This window comes from Xiphophorus maculatus, chromosome 8 (assembly GCF_002775205.1).
Source record: "Xiphophorus maculatus strain JP 163 A chromosome 8, X_maculatus-5.0-male, whole genome shotgun sequence".
NCBI classification, from domain to species: Eukaryota; Metazoa; Chordata; class Actinopteri; order Cyprinodontiformes; family Poeciliidae; genus Xiphophorus; species Xiphophorus maculatus.
The window spans coordinates 15977640-15997577 of NC_036450.1; the positions used below are offsets into that span (position 1 = coordinate 15977640).

Consider the following 19938-nt stretch of genomic DNA (forward strand, 5'->3'; position numbering starts at 1 on the left):
TTTGGTTTACCAGCAAACTCACCCAATCTCAATACCATAGAAAATTTATGGATTTTTCTGTTTTTTTTTAATGAACATAGACACTGTACAGAACAAAGTGGATAAGCTGAATGCCACTGATGAGAAAAACTATGTTTCCATAACCCCACAGCAGAAAAACAGGACAGGCATCTCCGTCTGAACAGGTGTAACAATTTTTGCAAAATGTACGCCAACTAAGTCTAGAGCACATACAGTAGACAACCTACTTTCCAGTAAACCAATATTTCAGTGTTTTCTCAATTAGTTTGAATTTGAACAATTATGAGAAACAATTAATTTTGTTCAGCTTACTGTTTTTATAGTATTCTTTTTAGTTTTATGTATTATTATTTCTTATTAGCGCTTAGTCATAATCATCAAGATGAACAGAAACCAGCACTTAAAATATATCACTATTATAACAGAAGAGTTTCTGGAACTGTATTACAGAAACTTTTCAAAGAAATTCTAATTTATTTGAAAAGTTTAAATTTATTTGAAATATATGCACCTGCATATATTTAAAAAAAGATTTAAACCTGAAGCTTTATGAGAAGGATGGCTACAGGAATGCCTTGTATTGCTTCAAAGTCATAAGCCTTACCTGAGCAGCATCTAAACATGTTTTTATTTTTCCTCAGAGATGCGCTAAAGGGAGTGAATGTTATTTACTATGAATATTAACAACCAAAATTGTAGAACTGTCATGCAGGCTTGTTATGCAGCTACAGAGATGCCAATTAAACAGATTCCAAAGCAACAATGTCGAAGCAATAATAGTATGCTGAGATTTATATAGGGATGTTGCTCAGCTCATCTTTGATGCCAAGAGTAAATTTCAGGCAGATGGACAGACAATGTAAAAGCAAGATGAATCTCTGCAGCAGCTGTCTCCTGCTCACAGACAAATATATAAAGATTGCATGTGCCTCATGCTGTAACTTGATGAATGCTACCGTGAAATCTTAAGACCCTATATGAAACAGCCTTATGCTGACTATTTGTTCACAGCAGCGAAAAATCAGTTTATTAATCTACAGACCGAATTCATGGGTTTAGAATGAAAGTAGCAATAGTTATATTTATTCATTCTTGGCTGCTTAATGCAGTCTTTCTAAATGAGGAACAAGACCTCTAAAGATATCTTCCTTTCAAAATATAACAGAGATTTGGTGAAGAGTTATATAAACAAAAACAAAAAAAACTAATAATACTTCATGAACATACTTTTAAGATTAAAGAATGTCCTGTAAAAGAAATTATGTAACTATTGCCAACATTCATAAGGATAGAATGATCTCACATTACGACTGTGACAAAAACTACTACAAAATAAGTGTCTCTTTATCAATTGATTGATTTATTTCAACAGACTCATGATCCACATAGACATAAAAAAAAGTGTGGATGTAAGATTACCAGCAGGGTAGTTACACTAATTTCACAGTATAAGCTAATATATTAAAATTAGTATTTACTGACATTTATACATTTAAAGGGGATAAAAAATAAGAACTTTTCTAATCACAGCTATCAACTGACTTTGTTGAACACAACAACACTTGGTCTGTAATGTGAAAAATTGACGTGCTCACACAGCATTAAGAATATAAAATTTTCCATACGTTTCTTTTAAGACACATACAACATATTTTCTAAAAGTTGTAGTCCTTGTAGAAAAAACACACATCATCTATGAATTCTTGAGTTTTGACTTTCAAATGATCTGCCTTGTGCAATGCACTTTTCAAAATGTGTCTCTACGCAAACTTTTAGTGTGAAAGCTGCACACTCTATTACCAGCTTGTGAAATTGTTTAACTCTCACCTCAAGTGTAATAGAACCATCAACCACTGATTTCACTATCTTATTATTTATTAAATATAAAAGTTTGTGAAAACATTATTCCAAAACCCTTAAATACATGCAAAATATATAAAACATTTAGATTTTAAGGGGTTGTTCTTTCTTTTTGTCACAACTGCAGATAGTAGTTGAGCTGAGTACATTATTAGAAGTACTTGTTTTTACACAAATAAATGTGTAAGCTGTAAAGCTGCCAAGGGACATGTTCTATACACCTTTCCCACCTTGTTTCAGATGAGGTGACCTAGCCTGGAAGCACTTTCCTACTCTAATCTGAAACAGACCTTGCAAGTAATCAGTGAAGTGTGGCTCTTTCTTCACTGCAAACACATTTAGGTTGGAATCAAGCAATTAGCAGGAAGATTTATGCCTGGCTGATTACACAGCCTGCTGAGTTAACCTTTAACCAAAGTCAGGCGCATGTGTTTGACCTGTCAGTCTTTTGCATGAAAAAGTGCTGCTCAGGTACATAAAGATTGATTTTGTAGTTGAGATGCAAAGCTCATTTTATTGTTTACTAGACTCAAATAAGCCCAGTGAGTGTGACAGGGGCTTAAAACATATCCTTTGTGCAGAATTTGTAATAAAAACACATTTTGAAAAGGTTAATCAATTGTAAAAATAGAAGATAAGTAAGCTGCTTAAACGCATGTCAACTGCTTTTTTGGACAACATTACAGAACATTTGAATCAATGGTTCATTACTATGTGTATAACAAATAGTTATGTTTATGGGCACAAAATCTATACTTAGTAAATCAGCTAGACTGATAGGTATAAAAAAAACAATTAAAAAAACAACCTGCTCTTTAAGAATCAGAAAATCTTAATTCAAAGCATTTACTAGTAGTATTACATTTTTGTTTCAGGCTTTTGTAAAATAAATATTCCTAAATGCTTCCAATTAGCTATTTTTATGCCATTTTGATTTGTGAATAGGTAAGGTGCCTGTTTATGAAGCGTCCATAACATGAGTTAATTTATGAATTTTAAAGATATGGCCACAACATCTTCTAGTTCTACATTAGAGATACTCAAGTGTGATTCCAAATCACCATTAGATGAGCAACACTGTGCAATTGTCCTTATCCAGATCATCTAAGATTGTAGGAATACACATACCTGGATAGTGCAGATGGGAACAGTAAGATGCTTTATGCGGACTAATAGAACATTGCCAATAAGTTCAGTCTCCCTGTTTTAGCTCCTTTCTCCAGTCTCTCACATCAACCGTTCCCTCTGTTCTAAATTAAGAGGCCAAACCAGTTAAAGAGAGGCAATCAATCGAGAGCACAAAGCAACTCCGTTTCACATCATGCTGGAAATCATGTTCGTCACCATAATAATTTCTGTATCTCTTTCTGGCTGCGTGAATGATTTTCACATTTCAAGGTTCATAGTGTTGGCAGAGAAAAGATTTATTGTTGGATGGATGCCTATTTGTGCTTGTAATAATATTTCCAGGAATAGAAGTCACTCTTCTTAAAGAACTTGGGTGGATTTAATAAGTGTTTTCTCCCAGCAATAAGTGGACCAATGTGTTTAGGTGGCCAGCTAAAGCAGTTGACAAGATCAGTTCAGTTTTATATGTGAAATCCTTTTCAAAAGTTTAAATACCCTTTAAACCTTTTCACATCTATGAACATGTTTTTGGACAAATAAAAGTCTAAGAATTAAGATGTGCTGTTCTATCCATCACTCCTGGGTTTTTACTTTGTAAAACCACTTTATGTTGCAATTACAAGTGCAAGTTTGAGGGGGTCATCCATATAAGCTTTACATATATGAAATTAGAATTTTTTGGAAATCCTTCTTTGCAAATTGCTCAATCTCAATTGTGTTTTGACAGAACTTTTGTCTGATTGTCTGTGAATTACAACCTCAGAAATTGAGACTTTCTTTGTGGAAAGAATGTGCCACAAAGAAATTGAGAATTTCTTGCCACAAATTCTCAACTGGATTCAAGACTGGTCAATACAGCACATTAATATGCTTTGATCTAGAGCACAGGTGTCAAACTCCAGTCCTCAAGGACCGCTGTCCTGCAGTTTTTAGATGTGCCACAGGTACAAAACACCAGAATGAAATGGCTTAATTACCTCCTCCTTGTGTAGATCAGTTCTCCAGAACCTTGCTAATGACCTAATTATTCTATTCAGGTGTGGTGCAGCAGAGGCGCATCTAAACGTTGCAGGACACCGGCCCTTGAGGACTGGAGATTGACACCCCTGATCTAGAGTATTCCCATGGCTTGTAGTACACTGCACAAAACCCTCCTATTAGTGTCTTTTCAACAACGGCCATTCTTCCATAAAGAGTGAATGTTAAATAGTTGTTTGGTGCCAGATTCACCCACTTAAGCTGTGGATGTCCGCAGCTCCTCCAAAGGTGCCTGGGGCTGCTTCTGTAATTAATGCTCTCTCTCCTAATGACCATGCCTTGGTACATTTGTAGTTGTGCCATAGTCCTTTTATTTCTAGACTTTGGATTTTCAATAAAACCTTTTGTATCAGGATGTTCCATTATCATCACTACATTAATAAAGAAAAATCTTGAACCTTAAATTTACAATTATTTTTGCTTTGACTGCAAAAATTGCAACATTTATCTAAAAGTAAATTGCTTCAACTACTTCCAGTGACACTTTTCTGCACAATACTAACGAGAATTATTGCATTATTAGTCACCCAATTATGGACAGCCAGGATTTGAGCAGAAAGCAGAAACAATTGCATCATCTCTGTATGCTGACCTCCATGTTGGCAGGTGAATTATGGAGTGAATGTGGAGGAAAAGAGGACTGATTATCAGGTCACGGTGATACAGCAACAGGTAGTCAACAGTGCCTGTCAGCAGGCTTGACAATGAGGCATAATAGGGGTGGGGGCAAATGATGGAGATGCTGGTAGAGAACCTATGGAAACACATCCTTGTTTGTGATTATAGATGTCGAAGAATGTATGTCTGCAGGCTGGCTCCTCTTTGAAAACTGGCCAACTTGACAGGTCTAAAGACCAACCTATTTAACTTCAGAACAGTTTGTACAGAGTGCAGAGAACTTTCTGTTAAAATACATACAAATTAATTATTTGAAGCATTCTTCTAATACAACCATGTGAAATACCTAAATAATTGGGCTTTGCGGCTCCGTTATTTAACAAATGTGAATCCCATTTCAATCAGCAGGATTTGCTTGTACGCATTTTCATCATGTAAAATTCTGAACATTTGAGACAGAACAAACTAGGGAATACACCAATGATGACTATTAAAGGAGCTGCGATTCCATTACATTGTATTGAATTAAATAACTGACTGTACATACAGTTCATTTCAAAACATTCATAGGCACCAAAGGGGGTGGTGAAATTCACCCTCCATTATTACACCCCTGATCCATATCTGGAGGTAGTAATATACCTGTAAATTTCTCTGAGCCACAGGAAGTAATTCTGGGTTGAAGAAAAAATGAGAAGACCAATACCAACTACAAATACAGGAAGCAGCAGCTGTTCAGTATGTAGATTCACACTGAACAGAGACATGTGTCATCCTTTAGTGTCAGTCTAATCTGAGAAATATGCTAATCAGCGCAATCTGATGCAGAAAATAACATACTGAGGATGGCCCACAACAACTTTGCCTGTGTTTGAAGTACTGAATGTATTTGGACAACTCAGCTCTGGGAAAATCCTCTGCAGGTGAAGGCTGCAAACTGTACACTACAACTCCTTGCTTCCATAATCACAGCACTATGTGCTGAAATCTCAAAGGACTGTGGTTTTAATCGCCTTTTATAATGTGAAAAGACAAAATAAGTCATGAAGAGGCTGGAGGGTCCATGGTTGATTGTTTATTTTGGAACTATGAGGTGAAAGGAGATAAAGTAAAGAGGGACTTTTATCTCCAAAAAAGCATTTGTAAACCACTTCTGAATTGTCTTTCACATGGTCTAAACTTAAAACTTCTTAATTCCTTACCCAGTAAAATACACTGTTGTTTGTTGTTGTAATCTGACAAAAGATTTTAAAAAAAGTTTCAGGAGTGATTTTGTAAGACAAATTACTGAGCTTTATTCTATGGTCCTTTAACCAACAGTTTTAATTTCCTGATGTTATAGTTACCAGGTGTAGCATGTACCTAGATCAGATCAGAAGTATTTTGACCATTCAGCAAAAAATTAACGGGGCCAGTGATTTAAATTTCCTCCTTCCAGTCCAACCCACATGAACACCAAGTATGTTTTTGCTTCATTTTGTTGTGTTTGATGCAGCAAAAACAATCATTTGACATTTTACTTTGTAACAAATGACACAGTTAAAAGGTATATTAAATATTTAGAACATGTTCATCGTGTGTGTGAGTGTTCCATCAAGCATTTAAAAGGACATGTCCTGTAATAGAAATCTTTTTAAGAGCACCTTTGGCACCTTGGTGAACCATTATTCACCAAGGACAACAAAAATACTTAAGAGCAATTACTGATTACACAATCTAGCTTCGGATAAGGATAGATGAAAGGAGAAATAAAGAGACAGTGACAGGAAGGCAGCAGCTCTTACAAAGTAAACATTTTGAATGCAGTGAGGGCTGGATAAATGACTCAAAAATTGAGTTACAACCTTTAATGATTTCACATTGCAGCAACGTGCAGGGACTAATGAACTGCAGTTGGATGCACTCTTGTCTCTACACATCCGGAATCTCCAAACACATATGTGCCAATTCCATCTTTGGCATTGTTGTGTGTACCGACTGGGCTGGGAGTCTGGGCCTCTAATACATTATGCATCAGCCCTCAGCATGTCCTTGACTTGGGTTACATAAATTTCACATACATTACAGATGTAATCCATTCTAATGAGCTTAGATTTTATCCAGTCGGGGGGAAAAAAACACTGGGGAAACAGACCACTCAAGGTAAGATAAATATCATCAAGCTGCCTGCTCAGCTTTTGCTGGGACGGTTTTAATGTCACTAGGTGCAAAGCGTTCTGTGCTGAATGTGTACATACTGGAGCTGGTGGTTGTTTACCGAGACGCGGTGAAATACATTGCTAGTTCTGCCTACGCATTGTGTGTGCTGGAGTTTCGCTGTCGTTCCAAGGATAGACAGAGGACCTTAAGAGGACTGTTACATTTACCTAAAATAACGCCAGAAAAAAAAAGAAACAAACAAAAAAACTTTCTTAAAATATACACTGTTGCTTGTATTATTTTAGATTTATAGCAAATCAATTATGAAATGCTACCAATGGGACATCATTCAAAATGTTTTACATATATAAGGTAGTAGATTCTGCAATAGTCCTAGGCTGCTAAAGGACAAATTGACTGCCTTTTTCACTCTGCTACTTTCTTCTTTTACTACTCTTCAATTTGTATTATTTATTGTTATTTAACATGTTAACTTACAGCTTCTCCTGTTTTTTTTCCCTCTTATATATATATAAGCTATGCCTAGTCTGTGTGCTGTTTGCCTGTCACACCTTCTTGGAGGGGGACATCAGCTGAGAAAAATGCTGTCAACAACAAAACATTTCCCTTCTCCTGCTATTAACATATAAAGTATTTCTCCATCAGTTCTTTTGTTTCAATTTTGTGTTTGTTCTGTTTGCTAGCAAAACAAATGTGGTTATTCCATGGTCATACCAGGTTCTACCAGAGGTCTCCTCCTGTTAAAAAGGGGTTTTTCTTCAACATGCTCATTCTCATTCCCAGGAGTGAATGCTACAGTCAATGACTCTATACAATCAGCTGGGTTTCCTTAGATAGAACAATTTTGAAACTAATGTGTATTGAATGAACTGAACTTGATGCACTGATTAACAACTAGGACGTAATGTATGTGGGATTAAATTGAAATGGCTTTTTGTAAAGTGCATCAAAATTACATTTGTTGTGAAATTGTGCTTTATAAATCAGCTGAATTAAATTGTGCAAAGATAAGTATGTCACTTGCAGATGACTACTGAGATTAGTGTTTTTTTGACATGCATCAAAATGAAAATACCAATAATAAAATGGTGTAGATGTAATTAATTTTGCTCAAAATAGAGACTGTTAAAGTTTTTATACAGTTAGAAACTCATACCGGCTCATAAGTAACATGCTACAAGAATCACTCACTACTCTGTGGAGGAGAAAGGGCCTGTGTTTATATTGAATGAGAATGTGTTGTGTTGTGTGAACCAACCTGTCTCCTGGTCACAAATCTGTTCACAGGGCTCAGTCGTCCTTTGGCCACAGTAGTCATGGACCCACTGTGTTGATGAATTGGTCTGATAGTAAAGCGTTAGCTTAGCTGGATTTAGCCAGTTGGAGACATCCAGGAAGCTGCCCATGCTCACCACAAAACTGCTTCCTGGAATACAACAAATAATAGATTCATTTAATTTCACATATGCAAAAAAAAAAAAAAAAAACATATTCTGAAAAAAAACAAACTAAAATAGCCAAAAAGAAGACTGATTGGTATGTTTTAAAAGCTTCTTTCGACATTTCACTGTAAAATCAATTGGGGAAGAAGCTAATTCTTTTGTTTTCACTGTAATTTTATTTTCCATCCTGACTGGACTGAATTTCAATGAGAAAATTAAGACCCATAATGTGTGTATCGATGGGATTTCCTTGGTAATTGCAGCACATAGGATAAAAGGGTTTCACAAGTCAATCAGTGAATGCTATTCTTACCTTCTTTCTTACAGCTTTCAGACCAATCGTTATTCTCTGATCACTGAACAAGACTATTCCTAATTGATGCCAATGAGTTTCAGTTCCACAGGGAGCTGTGAGGGGATTGTGCTTTAGCCCTCTAGTTAAAGTCTTAAGCAGCTGTATTGAGAGTATCAATAACCAGAAAATTAAAACCACTGGCAGGTAGGGTAAATAAAACGTGGACTCCAGTTTAAAACAAACAACCTTCAACAAGGGAACCTCTGGTCTGAGTATTTTGGATTGATGAATGTCACCTTTGATTGTGTTAATTCTCTCCTGAAGACAAAGCACACCCTTTACTTTGCAATAACACTCCTCGAAAGCAGTGGCCGCTTCCAAGAGGACAATGTACTCTGCTCTGCATAAACTGCTGTGAAACAGCTTGTAGAGCAAAGAGATAAAAACGCTGACTAAGTCTCCAAATTTCCTAGATCAAAATCTGATGTAACGTTCATGGAATGCACTGGACCAGACCAACAGATGCCTCAACCTACAACCCACAGGACAAAAACAAAAAATCAGCTGTCAGTGACCTGGTACTGGTAACCAAACCAGACAGACTTGACATCAGTGGTGTTTATTGCAATTTAAATGACTTTAAGATGATTCCTCTTCACAAAGTAGGGATCGTAATATAGTTTTTTTGTTTTTTTATTGTACAACTTTGGCGCAACTTGGCCATTAGTACACACTGGTGCAGTGTGATCTAAAGGTTCTACTACATCTCTAGCTTTTTGTTTAGACTTGTTTTTGTGCTGAAAAGCAAATCTTAATTCTAGTCTGTAGTCCTTCACACTGTTCTTTCCAGGATTGGAATCACCCTGAACACACCTCTATCAAAGGTGTGTTCAGGGTGATTGTGCAGCATTAATTTTCCCCACATGTAACAGTTTGCTATTGAACATTCACATCTGATTAGAACACCTTCTTCCACATGTCTGGCTTGTGGTCAATTTTAGACCAGACTGCCAACAACTTTCCTCCAACATTGAGTTTCTTCTCACTATTGTTCTATTGAGGCCCAATTTGTGGAACGCCTGACCTTTAGTTGTTCTGTCAGCTGAACTCCTCCAAAGTTACCATATGCCCATTGTCTCCGTCTCAGCTTACTGTGCTCCTTATCTGACCTGTTAGTTTATATGGAAGAATGACTCTGTAGACTTTCAGATGTTTCATTCTCTTTTCCCTTTTAACTGATGGACTGGACTTTATTTTTGCGAAAAGTTGAATGTATAATTTTTCTGATTTTATTTTGAAAAAAAACTTTTAAAACTAAGTATTCATTTCTGTTTCTGTTCATCAGAAATACCATTTATCTGCCGTCATCGGTGGCCATGAGTATTCATCACATACTCTGCTAGCTGCAGCTTAGCACAGAGGAATAGGTGGACTGAGAGGCAGGATGCACTGCACAACACAAGATTGCGATCAATGGCGCTAAAACCCGCCTCTTGACTGATTGGTAGTTAGCACTGGGGGCGCTGGGGGAAGGCAGAGGAGCTAAATTTTTATTATGACTCTATATATATATGCATATATATAAATAAATAAATAAATAAACAAATAAATAAATAAATAAATAGGTTACACACTTCAGCTTTAAGCATAAGTAGACATACATATCATGGATAGATATCACATGTATGTCAATTTTCAGTCGAAATATTGTGAAGTGCATTGAGGTTTTATACTTTCCAAGAAATTAGGGATATTGCTGCTGCTTTTAAAAAAATAAAGTACCCCACAGAAGCAGGAGTAAGCTATATACTCTCCAGAATAGACTGTTAAAGTAATCTGCTGGGTCAGACTGAGTACAGGCGACCACGCTGATACCCATTCCTGCAAGAAGGCAGTTTAGCTAAAATCTCCACTGAGAGAACAGATAAACTTAAAGTTTCCACCCACACAGTGCAATTGTAACATTATTGCTTCTTTTCTCTTGGATGTAAAAAGAAAACACTTAAGCAGTAGGAGGATTGTTTATTTCACAGTGCACATTTTCTATTCTTAGTCTTCCTCCTATCCTTCATTAGAGCAAAGAAAAACTGGAGAGTTAGTCTGTGAAATAAATATTTTTTTAAGAGTGAATTTATTGTGAATGCAATGCTTCGGAAGTGCGTATGTCTTTTCTTTTTTTCTTTTTTTATCTTGGATGCATCACCTCCAACAACAATGGAATGATGTGTCTGAGGCAAGATTGAAGCATAAATAATTTGGAATAATTATTTTTAATATATATTCTATGTTGGAACTCTGATATTTATCAAAAAGAGTTAATAGCTGAGATTATGAGATGAAAACAAAAGAGATTTACAAACATATTTAGCAGCACCCGCACTAATAACTGCAGTAACATAATGACACACTGCAAATAAGTAAATCAGTTTCCTAACTAAGCTTTGGGAGACATTTTTCTCCTCCTCCACTCTCATGTAGCACATCTCCGGTTTTTCTGTAATGGGGAGTCGTTTCTCCACAATTAGTCTGTTTGTCAGCGAGTGCATGAGACTGACTACACATATAAAGAAAATTTTTTTATTTTTTTTTAAATATAAAAGTTACAACCTGCACCTTTAATTCCAAGCCCATATTCTATAAAATTCTCTCATGTAATGTTATACTGTGACACCTTTCTAAAGTAAAACACTAAATTTATTTTAAAATCAAAGCCTTTGACTAATCTAATCCACTGTTTTGATTTCATGTCCACAGATGCTAACGGAGCCATCCAATTTGAAAGATTGTGAGCTGCATTAACACATGATGTATTTACAGGCAGGTTTACATTTGCTTTAAAACAAAAGTTGATTTCTAGCAAAAGCATAGCTTATACAGTATGCCAGTCTACAGACTTAATTCACATGTAAGGCAGTCTGCCACATGACTAGTCTGAGTTCATCAAAAATAATTAGAAAAAGTCTACTATATTTCAAGCACATCAGTTGAATGATTGCAAATATCTGTTATTGGTTGAGGCAATTAATAATTTTCCTTTTTTCCATTGCTTTTCGCACACTAGTTTTTTTTTCTCCAATGTTTGCAGTTTTTTTTTTTTTTTTTAGTAAAGGCTTTTATTTCTCTTGAATAGTTGAAAATCTATTGTTCTTCATTGACGGTGGTGAAAAGCTTTTGAATGTTGTGATAAAGTGGTTCAGTTTGTGTTTATCACTTGTCCCTTATTGTTATTTTTGATTCATTTCATCTTTCTGTAGTTTGTCATAATGTTTCACAATTGAGGGTGTCGAGATTTTAATGCAAGTACTCTAAAAAAAAAAACAAAACAAAAAAAAACAGAGAAGTGTCAGTTTAAAGTAATCTTTTAAATTTACATACAGGAATGTTCCTACTAGAAATAATGTTACTGTTTTAGAATGACCCAGCCAAAGTGCAGATATGAATCTGACAGAGAATTTGTGGATGAAATTTAGAATTATGACAAGAAGACCTTTCAAACTTTCTAACTAATCACTAAACATAGTGATAATACCAGAAACATGCAAAAAACTTAATTAAAATGTAAAAAGGGTTTGAGTGCTACTATTGAGAAGAGTATAAATAATATCAATCATGCTATTTTTTAAGAAAATGTAAATAAAAATAAAAATAAATATTTTTCAAACCAATATGTCTTTCACATAGTTTTATCTTTTGAGAGCTGCCTAACCACTGTAATCACTGAGAATACTATGACTGACTAATAACACACTCAAAACTAACTGCATCACTGTTTACAATTTTGCTCTCAGTGAAATGGTTCTTTCAAAGTTTTGCTTAAAAGAATCTCAACTGTCTTTGATCATCAAAAATTGCTTTGACTGGTCAAACCTGAAGCAAACTCTTCTGACATAAATTGCAGAACTTGAAGGACATTTTTAAGAGAAGATTTCCAATGCTCTTTTGGCAAAAGGACAACCATAGAAAGAAAAGTAGAAACAGAAACAATGAAAACTACAAATATTCAAGCTTGAGCCTTTAGAATACTGTTTGTGATTTGCGAAACCTTTATTTTATTTGCAAGTTTAAAAACATCTTAATCTAATTTCTAATATGTATCCTGTCTCTAGAACTGAATGTAGTCTTACACCCATTACAATTTTTTTTCATAAATACCTAAAAATGCACAATGACTTGGTTTCTACATCTTTTCACTAGTCAGCTAAGCTTTACTGTGTGACTTGTACTTACCATCTGCAACAAAATGCTCTGGCACATGAAGAGTAACCTTGACGGTAAGAGGGCAGGAGTCCTGTGTAGCATAGACAATGGCGATGACACACGTGCTGATGGTAATCAGTGTCAGGGTGACCTTATTCAGGGGACTTTGTGAGTGGCCTAAAGGTACAGATAGAGAAAAAAACAGAAATAAAAATTAAGGAAAATATGGGTTTAGTGCTTTGTTTTAAAGATGAAAAAAAAATTAATTCTGCATTTTTAACAGGTGAATAGAACATTACACAAATCTACATCTGCCCTTTTGATCATTAAAGGTAGAGCTTCCGAGCTCTTTTCAACTGAAAAGAAAATTAATTTCAAGTCTGTCTTGCAATACTAGCTATGACTCATATTATGACGTACATATGTGGTGCATTGCTGAGGACGCCACAGCTTCTGAACAATAGTCTAGAATTATTTCTAAGTGTGATAAATTATTTTATGCCAGTGACAGGGTTATAGATTGGTAGTTACTGTGGCACTTTGGCTCTGTCAGGCGTCGTATTTCCAAGCTGGAGGATAGGGAATGAAATTAGCCGCTTAACCTCTGCCTGCTAATATCTATCATGGGACAAAACGTGACGGTTTAAAAATTAGGTTTACTGGAATCTCCCTGTGGTGGCTAGGAAGTCTGTATTATTGCATCTTAATGATAAATGTTGAGTTTGTATTACTCTAAAAGAATAGTTCAAAATCTGAAATGTTGATAGCTTATGAAATTATGTTCAAACTAACAATGGTTAAATTAGGCGTGCAAGACTGTCCATTAGAAAAAAAAACAACAAAAAAAACAAATTAAAATTCATTGAATTAGTGATACATCAAAGACATCTATGAAAAAAAAAATATATATATAATATAAATGACCAATTAAATTTACAATGATGGAAACCTTGACAGAAGTCCAAAGGTAGTAAAGTGCAGCACAAGGTTAAAACTATGGAGACAAATTTAAGATTACAGAAACAACAGCTGCCTCCATCAGAAGAGGAAGTGCAGTTAATCCTTCGGGGTCGGGGCGCTGTCAGTAAGGTTCTGAAGAGGTCCCTCAATTACCGTAAAAGCTTACTGAGTGGAGTAAAGAATGTATGCTCACGGTGGCAAACACTTCCAACATGGGCAAAAACCAAACACGTTTATTCTCTCAAACACTCACAGTACACCATTCAGGAATGCAAAAACTAACATACTAAGGGTTGACAAGGAAAAAGCTGTTTGATTTAAAATACATTTATCATTATTTAATGAACGCTTAATTCCCACAATGGAGTATTTTCTATAATGTCTTTTATCTGTTGAATATGAAAGCTAATCAAATAATGAATATAGTCATTTATTTTACTTTGTGTGTTAGGTCAATTTAGTGTTGTTTGTTTTTCAATAAAAAATGTGAAATGATAAATAGTAATAAATATTAATACACAAATAATAAACACAGCCAGGTAATAAAACCTGGATTTTTAACGCAATATTGTTATACAGCTTACAATCTTGTTGAAGCATACCAAAGGTAAAAAAAAAATGGCAATTCATTTTTGCATTACTTGGATGACATCATAAAAGGGACGAAAATTAAGCATCAGCTAGGGTTATTAAACATTATAGCAGAGGAGCAAATATGATTTTAGTTTAGTTGGATTGTAAAAGGATTAGAGTATATTTGAGTTGCAAACGGTTAAATCCTCTATAGTTAGGGAATAGTTTTTCACCAACCATCACCATTGTATTGATGAAAAATGATTGCCTGGTTGTCATTTTTGACAGTAGTGAGTGATGCAGCAGGAAACATTGATGGAACTTAGAAATCACGTTTATACATCAAGTTTATACATTATCCAGAATCTATGTTTAATCAGCAACTGATTAAAAACCAGTTTAATCAGTCTAAGTCTTCAATTACCACTGAAAACTTGCAGTAATAAAATTCTCCCATTTCAACATGAATAGGTCCTCTTTACAAACTGCTTCTTCGTATTTCGGTGGTGCCAAATTTTGCTAAACTCAAGGTTTCAACATGTGGCTCAAACCTCTTTACACAGCTGTAAATAAAAACACAAGCAGACATCTTTTTGAAGAAGATGTTCAATTAAAAACTTGTAAATGAAGAGAAAGAATAGCAAGAAAAGTATTAATGGGTATGATCACAATCTGATCAGCTCCCTCATGTCACATCAGAAATTAATATTTAATCGTGCATAGCTGATCCTACTTATTTTTCACAGAATTTAATAAACAATATTACTATGTTTCTATACATTTTTCAAGTTAAACAAGGGAAGATGTGCTTGTAAAGGAAATATATGTAGCATTTGCCACAGCTAATTAGCTGCATTCACACACTTTGGCTTAATATGTTTGTCCTTGGTACGACTGCATCAACACTATAGCACAAGGACGAGCATTGTACTTGTTTAAATTCTGTGCCACGGGCCCTCCTATATGCTAAACGCCTCTGTCTGCACAGCTTCCCAGTCATGGTGTTTAGATTTTCAAAGGTGTTCAGAATGTCAATGAGAATAGCCCACACTTTTATCAACTTATTATTAAGTCTTTTGGAAGATGTGTTTGTAATGGCTGACTGGCTCAATTACAAATAAATAAAACACAAAAATAAATTATCTGTGGATAACTTATAGAAGCTGAAATTGTAATGAAGAAATGAAGTAGTGTAACTTTAATCACAAAAAGCAGGAAAAGCTAACCTTATTACTTTCAATAAGTAATTAATAAAATGAGCCAGGTTAAGTAGAAAATGTTACAGTCCCACTCCAACCAATGTGCAAAGAAACATAAAAATAAATAAATTAATCCAAGATCCATGGTCACAGATCCATGATGATCTATAACCATGTATAGCCAATCTAGTTAAGATTTTGCTTTGCGAGTTTCTTTACGACTGTAGACCTCAGCTTAAACAGCTCTATGCTTCAATTCAATCTCCATATTGTTTCTGAAGTGACTACTTTAAAAAATACATATATTTTTTGTTTTTATCTAGTCAAATACCAATTTTAACATTGACCTCTATTTACCATTTACAAATTGTTTATTTGACAACAGTGGCATAAGAATAGTTTAATTTTTTCTTAAAGAAAAAACATTGGCAAACATAATCATGAAAATATAAGGTTTCAGGCAAACTGTAATCAAGGAGATGAAGAGTAAAAACAGTTTTTCTTCTTCCCTTTTTTATATGTTGATATTCAGGAGGACACACACTCTTATGAGTTACATTTCCTCTAGGTCTTCCAATACAGTCCAATACTTGTAGAATACAATCCTCAGTATTACATGTCATGGAAGTTAAAAACACGCTTACAGTCCAAGTCATTTGACTTAAGTTTCATTATCACAGAAACTCCATTTACATCAGCTCATATATCTCCTTTGAGTGTCATTGGCTGTGCTATAAAATAGCACTTTACACACTGCAGGGAGTGTGCAGAACTCCTTCCCATTTCAAGCTATGCTGACAATTCCAAAAATGTCTTGGCTCATTTCTCTTTTCTGAATGCCATATATATTATTATTCCCTTTCATATCAAGCCACTTTAACATTAGAATTCATTTGTTTTTAAGCACACTTTACTGTTTTTTTATTCTCCAATATTTTACTTTTATTGCATTCTCAGCGAGTACAGACAAGCCCCTTACTGTGCACAGTGAGGAGTTTAACATATGACATTCATCACAAGGTTCAGAGAAAAACATCTGTATTTTCTTTCCTTACCTTTACTGCGCCTTCGTCCTCTGTTCTGCTCTGTGTAAAACTTCATTTGATTGTCATCTTCAGGCTCTGAACTTGATTCCTCTTGGGGACCATACACACCTCCAGTCACTGCCGAAGAAAAGTTGAGAGAAAAACAGGGGAAAAGAACCTTATTAATTAGACTCAACGTGTGTGGCCATGAGAAATCATCCTAAGCTTCCTCATTCAGGTGTCATGTAGAGAAAGAACCAACACTGCATAATTACAGTGACAAAATTGTTAAGAGTTTTGATTTTTGACTCTTTTCAAGTCCCTCCTAGTTTGATTGGGGGGCCTTTTGTCTCTGGAGCTCAATTTTCTAATCACATTGTGTCACATCTGTGGAGGATGTTCATGTGCCTGAGAGCACATCCGTGATGAGGTGACAGCAAGACAGAAGATGTGAGAAACTTTGTTTATACCAATATGCCAGCAAAGCATCAAAACACGCAGTCTTTTTTAACGGATTCTCTCAAGGGGCTGCCTCAAAGTGGTAATTGCCATTCTTAGGATTTGTAAGCTCTTAAAGTCTCTGAAAGATAATTAAATTCTCTAAAGCAGTTCAAAGCCATTCTAAAGATTATTGAAATTAAATATAAATAAAGTGTAGGTATAATGTATTTATTTCTGGTGTGGAAAAAAAAACAGACCCTCAAATGAGATAATTAATTCTCTATTATATATGCTCCAGTTGCCCTTAAAAATTCAACAGCATCATATGTAATCACATTCAGTAAATCATGTATCCCAATGAGGCTTGTTTGTCTTATTGAAGGTACCTTTTGCAAATAACCTTCTTTAAAGCAGGTATTACAAAGAGTTTTATTGCCTTTTATTAGTTTAATGAAATAGCTGACTCCTAAATGTTGCTTTTACTACCTGCAAACAAAAAAAAAATTCTCATAATTAACAGAAATAAAGGTTTGAAAATATCTGTATGCACTTATACATTTTTTAAAAGTGTTGTAACTTACAAATAGACTGTATGTTATTGATAATCTCTGTCAGCCAAATTGGAAATATAGGTAAATTAGCTCCACAAAGGAGAGAAATGAGACACAGACTCCGCTGCACAGTATAATTTATTAAGATATTGGTTTGTCTGGCCATTCCTCGTCGAGTCAGCAGACTAGACAGATGATGGCAAACTGCAAAGAGACAGATGAAAAAGGAGGTGGAACCAAGGAAACAAAATTAACACATAAAACAAAAGTATAACGATAGTAATTATATACCTAATACTGACTATAATAATAGCAGAAGTAAAATAAATAAATAAAAGTTGCAAAACACAAAGAATTCAACTAGATTGCCAAAGGTTTTGGCTCATCCATCCAAAAAAATTAATGGATGTTTTCTAAACATTTCCGAAGACACGTATAAAATAAAATCAATGACCTAGGTATGCAGAGTGCCTCTATGGACATTATTGAAAGAGAAAGAGTTGCCCCCAGGAGTCCAGAGAATTCCAGCTTTGTACTGTGATAGAATGCCACATGTGCAATAAGTAAAAGTAATGTGCTACAGTCAAATGTCAGTGTTGTTATAGCAAAATGGAGCTTACTGGAATGTCATAATTTCAGTGAGGAAATGGTAGGCCACAAAAAATTACAGAGTGAGGTCAGGGGATGAATGAAGTTCAGGAGTCACCAACTTTCTGCAGAATGTGTGTGAGAAAGCATCCAAGTAAGTAATTTTGCAAGAATTGTGTAAATGTGCCTTCTCCATCCATAGCTATCCCACTAGCAAACAGTGTATACTATAGAAATGTCTCTGGATCGTCTCTAGATATTCATTTAGGTGTGCATGTGTTTGTCAGCACAAAAGGGAAAAATATGTTTTCAACTTGTGCCTAAAGTGCAGATTATAAACAACACATTAATTTTTAAATTGTTTAAACAGACCCTGTAAAAGCAGAGTTAAGCTAAAATAATTAAACCGTCTTTTTTTTTAGAATATCAGAAAAATGGTGAAACTGGCTATTCTGGGAATGTGAAAAGGAATGAGCTTACAAACCTAATAAAACAAAAATAAAATGCAAAATGAGAGGCCTTTGCTATTGGAAATTTCTACATATTCAGCCAAAAAGTATCTTTTGCATTTGTTCCTGAGAAACAGAGTAAAGTTGTGCAAGCAAGCAATGACAAAAAGAATATCAATGAGAAGTGGGAATGGAGAAGCAAGTGCAGGGGGAAAAACAATGAGCTCTCAGTATTGACAGAAAGTTTGGAAAATTACATACAAATTTGTATGTAGTTTAGTGGTTTTGTTTTGTATGTGAAAGAATGATGCAAAGAATGAATATGCAGTAGGCAATTGGGACTATTGAGCTGGAAGATGAAGTGGGGAAACTCGCAGCCAGAGTCTGAGGCAGACAGTGACCATTTCTATGTTTATGTAGAGAATGAATCATTTGTTTAAGAAAGTAAGAAAGAAAGGTTGGGGTATAAAGAGTAAGATAAGGTCCTGACATGCTCACAATCAGCTTCTCAAAGATCCAAGCAAAAGAATACTTATGTTGGTTTACAAATCACTAAAAGGTTTAGCACAAAAATATACTGAAGGCCTTTTGTTGTATCAACAACTTTGCAGACCACTCAGATCTTCTGGTTCTTGTCCACTCTGCATTAACAGAGTGAGAAGCAACATTTATTTTTCGGCTCCACTAATCTCGATTAAACTTCTAGAAAATTGCAAAAATCCTGAAACACCTTTTTTTTTAAGCAGGACAAAAAAAACCCATACTTACTTACAGTTGCCTCTGATTATTAATAATAACTGCAATAGGGAGTATTTTGATGTATATCTGATTATTATTATTATTATTATTATTATTATTATTATTATTATTATTATTATTATTATTATTCATGATGGCATTTCACCAATTTAATGTTAGATGCTTGATTCATAATTGATTATTGGGTTGTGTTTTTATTATGTAAAGCATTAGAACTGCCTTGCTGCTGAAATATTCCTTACAAATAAACCTGGCTTATTTGCTAGTCGGCGAACTTGGGGAAAAAAACAAAACAAAACAAAACTGTGCTGTATCAAATACTTATTTTCCTCTCTGTGTATGTTGATAACAAATGCCAGATGAAAAATTTCTCTCTTTCACTCCATAAATGATGTGCAATGGCTTATGAAAAATTGCCTGCATCATAAAGATTTTGGGCATGATTAAAAGTTTTATTAAGTCTGAGTAGAAAGTCTGTACTGGAAGCTAGAGCCAGTCTCTTGGTCTGGTGCACTTATACTGGATGAGAGTTGAGTAGGATTCAAGTGCTCCAGTACGGCTGTTTGGAAAGTGGAGCTCAGTCAATGTGGTGTAAAATTGGTTCTGAATTTATGCATCGTGTTAGAACATGCTC

General features: G+C 34.9%; 1 protein-coding gene across 1 annotated transcript in view; it reads right to left on the minus strand.

The window, feature by feature from the left end:
* The window catches only part of astn2 (astrotactin 2), a 261598-nt gene that overhangs the window by 137767 nt on the left and 103893 nt on the right, over positions 1-19938 (minus strand). The window contains exons 5-7 of the mRNA XM_023338121.1: positions 16547-16654; positions 12790-12936; positions 8084-8251 (exon numbers count right to left, since the gene is read on the minus strand). Coding sequence (XP_023193889.1) covers positions 8084-8251; positions 12790-12936; positions 16547-16654 — 423 coding nt within the window. The remainder of the gene's footprint in view (positions 1-8083; positions 8252-12789; positions 12937-16546; positions 16655-19938) is intronic.